At 41.4% G+C, this 11,315-nt stretch overlaps 1 protein-coding gene across 1 annotated transcript; it reads left to right on the top strand.

Annotated features, from left to right (window-relative positions):
• Positions 1-6,282: 6,282 nt before the first annotated feature.
• LOC104697604 (dual specificity protein phosphatase 13-like) lies at positions 6,283-9,641 on the top strand. The gene is made up of 4 exons (XM_010412540.4): positions 6,283-6,466; positions 6,513-6,852; positions 7,138-7,355; positions 8,420-9,641. The coding sequence occupies exons 1-4, from the start codon at positions 6,283-6,285 to the stop codon at positions 8,617-8,619; spliced, it is 942 nt and encodes a 313-aa protein (XP_010410842.2). The 3' UTR covers positions 8,620-9,641.
• Positions 9,642-11,315: the final 1,674 nt, after the last annotated feature.

The raw sequence follows: 11,315 nt of genomic DNA, 5'->3' as shown, positions 1-11,315 counted from the left end.
TTGCCAGTTTAGCAGCGTCTGCAAACCATGTAGGAATCAAGTGCAATTTCAGTGCTCACCATATTTCCCTTCTTTGCCTTTAAGGCACTAGATGAAAAACTGACGAATCTGAATTTATCAGTGACAAACCACAGAACACACACATACATATATCTGAAAAAAATCAAATGGACCTTGTCATCCTGTTAATAATGGATCTGTTAATAAAGCTGGTTGAAAGTTGAGGTAATTTTGCTTACTTCAGGTCCACATATTTATATTTAAAAAAAACCCCAATGTCTTGGGGTGACTTTATGACGTGTATCCCCTACCACTGTTCTATGCCCTAGCATTTATCTGACAAGGAAAACTAAATTACAAGAGAGCAAGGCAACTAAGTTAAACAACATTTTGTGTTTCTCTTCTTTACTGTTTTTGACATTAATTCTTCACCAACACTGCCAGTCAATCACAACTTTTTGTGAACTTCCAAGTGCCAAGTAGGTACAATTTACAATACATTGCTGCATTTGCTTGTATCTGAACAACTGGTTTAGACCAAAAATGTAAAAATAAGCCCAAACTAAAATTAAAAGTAGCTGTAAAAATAACTGTAGCAGGCTACAGAGCTGTCTCATCATGGAATAGGTCATTGTGATGGTGTCTTAAGCACAGTCCTGAAGCTAACTCACCTTTTGGGATCTCATTCTTTTCATGGGAGGTACCAGGAAACTGCTGCTTTGGCTTTGTTGTTTTATTTTACATACAAACATGCACTGGGGTCTCCCAGCTTACTGAGCTCTAGCTCAGATTCCAGGAAGGAAACAAAAATGGAAGCAGAAGTTTCCTAACTCTGTTTCCCTACACTGTAGCAAAACCAGCAATCCACCCAAAAATTACTTTCCGAATTCAGTCTCCAGACTTTAGAAATCTGGGTTGGGAAATTAGCTGTATTTAGACATGCATGTTAATCCAGGATTATCTGAAGTTTACAGGTCCTAAAGTGTGCTATTCCAGCAACAGATTTCCATGTAGGGAAGCCCTGGCCTAGAGCTGCATCCAGAGAAAAGGTGAAGCAGACAGACAGACACATACACAGTGGAGAGCACCCTGTGCTTGGCTGTGGAGGCTGTTGGGTGGTTTGCAGAAGCAATTTGCCCAGTGACAGGACAAGGAGTAATGGCCATAAACAAAGACATAAATTCCACCTCAACATGAGGAAGAGCTTCTTTATGTTGAGGTTGGAAGAGCAGGGAAACAGGCTGCCCAGGGAGAGCATGGAGTCTCCTCTGGAGACATTCCAAATGCACCTGAACGGTTCCTGTGTCACCTGCTCTAGGTGACCCTGCCTTGGCAGGGAGGTTGGACTGGATGATCTCCAGGGGTCCTTTCCAACCCGAATGGATCTCTGAGTCTGTGAACCTTAGCACTGGAGAAAGGCTTGATGGTCAGTTTCTATCTCAAGTTATCACTGCTAATGGCATTTTTCTGCTCTGTCTAATTTCATCACCTAGCAAATATTTTGAAAATGACTAAATTATCTTGCACCAAAAAGTAATAAAGAGCATAATTTAAAACTTGTCACACTTAGACATGTAATAGCTACTAAGTCGTTGCACTTTCAAACTGAAAACTACTTCTTGCTAACATTTGATATTCCTTAGAAAGGGTGAATTATCTAAGTAGTTGGTGCTTTATTTAACAGAAATTTCCAATAAACCTCATTCCGTCACTTTGAGTTATGTCACTTCATGCCGTGTGACATGAAGGCATTGATGTAAGTTTGACAGGCAGTGCCAGTGCTGACATGTCAGTTTGAGAATTTATGACAAATTATATGCTACAGATATTTTTAAAACAACTGTGGATTGCCAAGGAAAAAAAGTATTTAAAATGTGTAATAATACTGATGCGTCTTTAGTTGAAAACAATTTATTCAATTCACATAGTTAGATTGATTTAATGTTCAGGCTGATACTTAATGCAATAAAAGAAAGGAAATTTATATCAAAAATTCCCAACTAGCTCAAGTTACAATATATTATAGAGCAAAGGAAAATGAGATGTGATCGTGTAATGGGCTTTTTAAAAAAAAAAAAAAAAAGACAGTGTCATTAAGTAATAGTGTTAGCATTTTATATTTTGAAATAACCTATCTCAAATGTTAAGGCCTTACACAGAATAAAAAGACCTTAGCTGAACAGAGAATTAATTGCTTATAAAAATTCTCATTCGGCAAAGAATACAACATGGCAAGGGGGGTATCTTTCACTAGAAGTGCTAATTAATTAAAATCATGGTTTTTCTTCTTTTTCTGGGCTTGGGGTTTTGGTCATCTCATTTTTCTACAGATCAAGTCCTGCCTTATGATTTCTTCATAATCTCTATACTTCAGTTGACACATACTTAGGTCAGTCATGTGTGAACTTTCAAGCATCTATTTTATCTTCACATTTCTTAATTCCGTAATGGAAGAATAAGAGATTGAATGCCGAAGGATTAATCAAATTAGTGAACCATAATCATTGTTTAAGACAGAAAACTAGCTTATTAGAAGAGGATAATAAAGAAAAAAAGAAAAATAATAAACTCCATGCACTGTCCAGACAAAATTGTTCCATATGTTAAAAATGCATTGTTGTAGAGCACCAGAAAACCTTGTCTCACTTACTCACTTAGCGTTGCCCAAAATGTACCAGAATTCAAGTAGTTCTATTCTTCTTCAGTAGTTAACCATCCCAAAAATCAAATCCTGGAAACAGGCTGATGAGTGAAATGAGAAGAATGCTTTTGCAGCTGTATCTATAAAATCCTATCTAACTAAACTGTCATGCTGTAACATTTTCACTGTAAAAGCTGCCTTCTTTCAGGATATGTGAAAGGATTTTGGCTCTGTTTTCAATAGAGAGATGGCATGGCATCAGTTAGAACGGATATGAGTATGTTCAAGAGAAGAAATAGAAGAATCATCATGAATTTCCTGTTTTCAACTGCTGCACGTTTTCCTGGCAATGCCATGTGCTACCAGAGCGCTCCATGGCAATTTACACTGTTGGCACCCAATACATTATTAGCCAGGGAATGTTTGATTTAGATTATTGCACCAAGTACTACCTTCTAAGCAATCACAAAGGCATGGTCCAGTTAGACTGCTTTCTGTTTCATGTTCCAAAATTAATCACGCATTAATTTCAGCTAAACCAGCGGCTATTTAATATTTGTATATAATTGCATGCAAATGTTTGGTTTAGAGATGCCCAGCATTCCAACAGCCAGGAGAATCTCCAAATGCTTGGAATCTCGAAAAGTGCCTCCTGCACGGAGTGCTAAATTTGCCTCTATTCAGTGTGACCATATATCAGTCTGTTGCTTTCTACATCCTTTCTTAGTAGATTTAAAAGGGCCAGAAAAGAAGCATAGATGAAGAGAGGCAAATCCATCTGAAAGCCAGGTCTCTGCCTCGTGTCGGTTTCAAAGGCAGCTCCTGTCTGAAAAAGGTCAGTGACACAGCTTTACCAAAGCCACATTTGCAGACTATTAAATGTGTAGAAGATGCTAGGTGTGGAGTGGCAGAGTTTTGAAGTAGATTGATGTATGCCATACAAATGTTCGAGGCACACAGGACTTGGAGATCATTTTTCTGGAGTTTGTCGTTTTTCATTTGTCAATTTTCATGCCACAAATGAACTTTGAGCTCTTAATCATTGCATTTAGGGTAGAGGCTAATAGAAGTTTTAGAACTGAAAAGAGCTAGGCTTTAACATGAGTGTCACCTTTTTCACAGAACTTGATTAGCAACAAATGGGCTGGAGTTGTAAAAAACTGATAGTAAAGCCTCACCTTGGGTCCCCACCCAGAAACCTGAGAAAAGTAAACTAAATTGAACAACTTAACCTGCTCAGTCAGGTAATTTTCCTGATTCATGGGCACAAATCAAGCAGCTTAAAGCACACTGGTTTACCAGAACAACAACAACAAAACAAGAACAAAACAGAAAAACAAGGTAACATATTAAGGGCGTATATGTAGTGCTTGAAATATAACTTCAGCCATTTTCCCAGTTCTCTTCTCTGCTGGATCTGGCCAGCTGGCTGCCTGTCTCACTACCCCCTCTAAACAAACACTCAAGCACTGTTACTTGTAGTCTCCCTCATTTCACCTTTTAAGTCAGAACATACATGGCAGTGGGAAGTAACAAGTCTCTTTGTATACGGTGTTATAAATTAAATTGGTAATTCGTGCTTGTGTACATAAATGTATATATTAATTGTACAAATAAAAACGCCTAAGTCCAAACCCCAGGCCGGGGACGGAGAAAATTTCGCAAGCCTTGGCAGCAGCAGAGAAGACAATACGGCCAGGAATTAATCAGCATACAAAAAAGTCTATCTCCGGGTGGAGGTAGACCTTATCTGGAGCTATTAACACCACACCTGATGAAACTGATTAACATCTCGGAGTCGTTAAAGGAGTATCCTATTCCAGGAACTAAGAATAACTGTTCTAGGAATCAGAGATGGACCATTCATCATCCAAGATGGACAATTCATCAGACCCAGGAAATGCTTTGTGCAGTCCAATTTCGGGACAAGAAAACATCATGAATATGCTAAATTGCAAGAAGAATAGAATTAATTCGGACTCTGCCCAAGAAGTGTATAAGAAGGAACCAGCCGAAGTGGCACTTGTGAACTTGGGGATCTGACGCGATAGAGGTCAGATCTGCGTTCACCCCGCACCGATCCCGTGCTCGGGGCTGACCTTTTTCCGATCATGGCTTTCTGTGTGACCGATCTTTCAGCCACAGAATAAAATCTATTTCTTTATTAAATTTAATTTGGCTGAATTTCTTTACTTCAACAGGAGGGTCTTAAACAGCTTCTTCCCTAAATAACACAGAATATAAGTAATTTCTGCTTCATGAAATATTCTGTACAAAGTCACTTTTCTTTTGTTGCATATGACTTGTCCTCTGATGCTGGAAACTATTGCATTGTATTATAGTGATCTCTCATCGAGTACTCCTAAGCACAGTTAATTAGTCCAGACTTTAATACCCAGCTTGAAATGGCTCCCCATGATATGTCTCTTGATAAAATAAAGCAAACCCATCATAGTATATCAATGTATGTGGAATAAAGATGGCTCAGACCTGACCAAGACTTCTTTCCATTCATCACCTTTTTTCCTACGTGGGATACCTTCAGCAGCAAGCTTCTCCTCTTAGGTCACCTTCTACCCTGGATTGTGGAAGAGCATAACCATTTCATTTGTTTTGCCTTGCAGCTCCACCACTGACAATTTTGCAGCCCCCTGCCAGGAGCCACACATTGTACAGAAGCACAAGCACCACTGTACTTAAAAAGACCCACTAATACTACAATTTAATATAATGGGTCTCCAATTCATAGCTCGTCAGGCCTTCCTATATAAACTAACCCAGTGGCTTACAAGTTTCACCTGACAACCATTACACTCCTGGTCTTTGTAATCTTTTCAACGGAGGGAGGTATCATGCAATATGTGGCAGGTGTATTGTATTAACCCAGTGAAGGACTGCAGTAGAAAATATTAAAAATATGAAGTACAATTATGTTAAAAGCGGGAACGTACTCCCGGTTCTAAAGTGATTTCAGCTTTTATTATGTGGCCTAAAGCATAGGGGTCTGGGGAAGTAGAGCAGGAGGGCTCCCAGTCAGCGACAAGTGTGGGTGCTGCAGAGCTGGCGCTGGATCTTCTTCACAGCAGGGATGTTCCCAATGTTCAAGGTCGAGCGGCACACCTCACTGACCTGGATGCCCCCTTTTTATACTGTTTTTTGTCCCTTTGGATTGGTCTCGGTTTGGACCTTTCATTTGCATGAAGGTTAAGGCGCTGATTGTTTCTTAAGGGTTTCGTCCAGGCTGGCTCGTTGCTTGGAGGTGGGGGGTGGACTTTACTTAGGTATAACACAGTACCCCTTTTATAATATAATAACCAAACCTTTTTAACAGTACATGCATTGTTAACATCTAGCCTATTTTTGACAATTATGTCAGATAATTTCACTTGGTGAAAAAACAGTAGCTTCCAGAAATAAATTTCCCTAGATTGTCAGTGACAGGCAAGACATCTCATCCACTTGGTATTTAACCTCCTGGTGACCATGTTGGTAGACCCGCTGGGGCATTTCTGACCCTTTCACTTCTATGTTTTTAAGCACCTCAGACTAAATGACAGACAATTGTTACTGGGACAGGGTTGCCACTCTTCTGGCCCTGGACAGGTTGCTACTTTTCCTTTATCGGGCTTTAACTGCTAGTGATGAATGCACAGATCTCGCTGAGTGCCACAGCTGTGTCGGAGACACGTCTGGGGACAGTCACAGCCAGTGTTGGTGGGGGGCAGGGGGCTGTGCCACTTGTGGCTGACGTCCCCCGCACCAAGGCTGCTGTGTGGCAGAGCAGTGCGGCTCTGGAGACCAGGCCGGAGAAGCAGATTGGAGCCGGTAAAGATCCAGGAATGCCCAGCTTGATACCTGCATCTGTTTCAAGCGGCTGTGCCGGTCGGGGCAGCGCAGAGGCGAGCGGCCAGCGCTGGGGTGGGGGCCCCGGGGCACCGCAGCGCGGGGACAGCCTGGCTGCCCGACACCTGTGCCGGCCCATCTCGCACTGAGCGGGGCTGGCAGCGCCCCAGCGCCCGGCGGGAGCGGCGTCTCGCACTGGATCTCAGCATGTCTGCGGCAGAGGCGCCGGACACGCAGGACCCTGACGGCGTTGGGACACTCCCGGAGGATGTGCCCTCCCTCAAGGAAATCGAGCAGCTCCTAAACACTGGGAGGCCCTCTTGCAATCACGTTGATGAAGTATGGCCTAATCTCTTCTTAGGGGACCTGTAAGTACAGCTTTATGGGCACACCTCTGCCATACCTTCTGTTAGTATGCCTCATGGGTGCGGCTTTAGACAGCTCATAGTTTTGCTAATTGCTGCCATTTACACTGCAGACAGCACTATTTCCGAGATAAAATTATGACTAAGATGGTGTTCCCTTCTCGATTGGCCCTTAGAAGCAATGCATAGGCTGATGCTCCAGCAAATGGTTTGGGAGATGAAATCTCACTGCTTCTGCTCTGGGAATATCTCTGCACCCATCTTGATTTGTCTTTGTCTTTTCCTTAGAGTAACAGCTCACAACAGATTTGTTTTGTGGAAGATGGGTGTGACCCACGTTTTAAATGCTGCCCATGGCACAGCATACAGCCACGGAGGCCAGGACTTTTATGGAGCAACCATTGATTATTATGGTGTACCGGCCCATGACCTGCCAAGCTTTGATATCAGCCAGTTCTTTTTCTCTGCTGCACAATTTATCCACAATGCCTTGAGCACGCCAGGAGGTACGAGATTATTGTTGGTCACATTTTGATGTGAGTCAGCAGCCTCACATAACAGGTCAGCTCCACAAGTTCAGTGGCGGACAGATCACTACACGGTGTCGTGCCAGGTGCTGGTCACCTGCACAGTGGGTGGCAGGAGAAGGGAGTGCTGTGTACGTGGATGTAGCTCTGTCTGGGTCCCAAAAAGCTGATGTGACAAAACAGATGAATGGGGAGGGGAGAGGAGGGGAGAGGGAGGGAAGGAAAGGGGAGAGAAGGGGAGAGGAGAGGAAAAATTATTTGGAAGGTAAGGCTCATTCAAAAAGGGAGAAGCAAAAACACGCATTTTAAATGGACACCCTCTTTTGAGACCGTCTTATAGCAACTGTACTTGCAAGAACAAATTAATAAAAAGACAAATGTCCTGATTTCTACAATTACCAACTGTATGAAGAGGTTCATGTATTGCAGATGAGTTTCTTGTGTGAACAGGGCCTGCAAGGCTGTGCCTCCAAGAAGATTTACCTTTACCCAAGGAAATTTACAGTGAGTTCCACAAGAAGCTGAGCTTCTTGGCAGTGGTGCAATAAAATACTAATTAACCTGTTTTACATAAAAGACCATTTCTTAGCATGAGTAAACTGGCAGTAATGAAGCTGTCTCTATATCACAAGTTCTGACTTCAAAATAGAATTACAGTTGCATCCAATTGCCTTATTATGCAATGGTACTAGGCCAGTCAGTTTTCTTGATGGCTAATGTGTGTGTGCCATCCATTCAGGCCAGATTTTAGCATTCTTTCTTGCCTAAGCAAGCTCTCTGAAACTCACGGGTCTTCTTTTCCTCATGGTTAAAACAGAATAACTTCATTACTTCAAGAGGGTTTTCTTTGATTTACCAGTGTTTCTGAGATCAGGTTGGGATCTCATGGCATTTCTCATGCAAGTGAGCGTAACAATGGCAAATTAGACTTAACTGTTAGCAGTTCATGTGATCTATCAGAAGAGTAAGAAAAACATTTAAATTAAGCTTCATGTACTGTACTGCTTCTCTTGATGATTGTAATTTTTTTTTTTTTTTACCAGCCAAAATATTGGTACATTGTGCAGTTGGAGTAAGCAGATCAGCTTCCTTAGTCCTAGCTTATCTCATGATAAATCACCACCTCCCATTAGTTGAAGCCATCAAGACAGTGAAGGAGCATCGGTGGATTTCACCCAATCGTGGTTTTCTGAAGCACCTGCGAAACCTGGATGTTCAGCTACGGCAAAGGAAGGACTGCTGAACGAACAGCCCTATCTACATTCACTTTACTGAGTTTTACCCTTCAGAGCCATTGTGCACATACAACTTCCCATGATCAATGCACATTACAAAAATGAAGAAAATTATGCATCAAAGTAAAAGGCCAACAAGAGCAGTAAATGGTTTAACTCTGATAGCTTGGTTCCTCCAAAACCAGCATGGCCAACATCAGCACTGTAACCATTGCACAGGGTGAAACTGCTGTGCCTTGAGTGGTGCTACTGGATGAATCCACTGAAGTGGTTAAGATAGACCAAGTTTGTCCCTGTTTTGTGTTCATGCCAGAAGCAAGTTCCATAATTGCATCTAGCTGTAAAAGATGTTTGAGTCCCCTTTACTTGGGAGTGTAACATAATTGTTTTTCTCAGTTTTGTTACAGTTCTCACATGCATGTTCTCCTAAGAAAAGATTTTGTGTTTCAGGCCTGATGATGTGCCACGGGCAGTTTCTTGAGAGCCTAGGCACTCCTACAGAAATGTTCCTCTTTTGGTGGTCTGCTAAATTATTACAGTGTTATAGAAAGCTGTGACAGCCGGAAGACCCACACCATCAGAATAAATGTCTGTGGTACTTCTGCAGCCTGGGTCAGCAAACCCCACAAGTCTTTTCTTGTTAAATATGTTTTCAAAAAGATAATGTATATCATGTAGTATATTGAGAACATTAAAAACAATATGTCAGGTCTTCAAAGCATTTTGTAATTTCAACTCATAAGTTCGCTCACATTCCAAAGTATCCCAAATCAGTTCTGTGTCAGTGGCTTTGAATCACTCATGGTTTAATATCAGGCAGACAATTAGCTTACATCAGTGGCTTGGTCTAATTGATACAAATTAGTTTTAAGCTGTTTTGAGGATGTCACTTCTCCTATCACCAGTTAATCAGTACCTAAACCAATGTGATTTTTAATACAGCATCAGCATTTGAAATTCACGCTACCACTCTGCCCGAAAATTAGCTTGTTACCTTGTGGTGAACCATGAAGTGATAATTAAATTTGTTTTTGCCCTTTACTGCTGGTTGGATTTATTGATTAGTTGACCTTATAAAGATTCGCTGCCAGATTAGGTAAATACATTTGTGCTTGCTTGTTTGCATTTGAAGCATCAGTTCTGATCATTTTATTGTCTGCTGGAAGAGACTTGCAAGGTTATTACAAGACTAATATAATGGTGACTTGTGAGTTGAACCTCTTCCTTCCCAGACCACATTGCCTCCTTCATTCTTGGAGAGGTTATGACATGAATGCTGATTCTGCCTAGCATTTAGGGGAACGTAGAAATCCCTCCCTATTTCACTGTACACAGGTGCTTTGCAAAATAAGCATATTTAAGATCCTTTCAGACATCAGTTTGACTGTTCAGATTTTCCTAAACCTTGCCAAAGAGCTCCACTGCTGAGAGAAAGGTAAGATATTGTTGTGTGAAAAGATCAAATAGGAAATCATATTTAAAACCCAACAATGCTAGGACAATCTTTATGTCTCACAAAACAGCAGAGCAGTGGAGGAGGAGCTTTGTTTGCTTTGAAGTTCTCTATTTAAATTAATAGGGATTTATATGAGTTAATATTTCATTATAATTTATACTTCATTCACATTACAGTAGGTTTTAGTCTGGAAACCTTTTGAAGACATGGCATTGAAAAATCTGAAATTCATGTGAGTGAAATAATGCATCTTAATGGCTTTAGGCTGGGCAAAATTAGACACATGTGAGCAAGATTAATGGAATCCCCCATCAGGATAATGCTTTGCATGCCCCTGAGCATCTGTCCTACAAAGCCACAGCTGTGAAAGCTGCTCCTGTTGTAAATTAGTACCTGCTCTTGAAGATAGTGCTCACCCTGGGAGAGAATTGTTTCACCGGGGCTAGAGAAGGGAAGAGCAGAGTGAAGCTGAGTCAGTAGGGCATCCATGCCACCAATGACATGATAGTGATGTTGTAAGCAAGACTTACTTACCTCAGTGGAGGGAATGAATTAGGTAGAAACTCTTTTCTAGGGCATTGTCAAATCATAGAAAAGTGTTTTTAATCTGTGGAGTTAGTGTTGCTTATATTTCCTGCCTGTCTGTATTGCTTCTTTATATCCAGATTTACTTTGAGTGCATGTTTGTGCAGGGAAAAAGATTCCAGTCAACATAAGCAAAAACAGAAGAATAGTCCTGTAACTTCTTAAAACAGAAAGCATTGTCTGCTGCAATGTGCTAAGAGGAAAAGGGGCCTCCTCACCTGTCACTTACACTATCCATAATTCAAGTCATGATGTGACATGAAATTGGTACTTCAGTGCTTTCCACTACCAGCATGAGAACTTGTATTTTAAATGTTGGTTTGGCAAGTTAGACTAAGGAACCAAAATTAAAGAAAAATACTGCCTCCCCAGTGGCACTTCATTCAGAAAATGCACATTTGTCAAGAGGGTCTACACAACCTGGGACAAGGTGCGAGTGGGAGGAACTGTCCCAGCTACAGCTCTGGCAGACTTAAATCTGCTTAAAGTAATCACAAAACCAGTGTTACCTAAAGCGGCCCATGAAGAGTTCCAGTGAAAACTTCTCTTAATTTTATTTTCCAGTACAAGAACTCAGAGCAGCAGATGAAGTCAGTAGAAATCAGGTCTGAAACAAGAGGAGGGGTTTACATGAGCTCTGTAGCACTGTGCCACAGGATGCTG

This window comes from Corvus cornix, chromosome 6, assembly GCF_000738735.6.
Source record: "Corvus cornix cornix isolate S_Up_H32 chromosome 6, ASM73873v5, whole genome shotgun sequence".
NCBI classification, from domain to species: Eukaryota; Metazoa; Chordata; class Aves; order Passeriformes; family Corvidae; genus Corvus; species Corvus cornix.
This window is presented reverse-complemented; position numbering and strand designations above follow the sequence as displayed.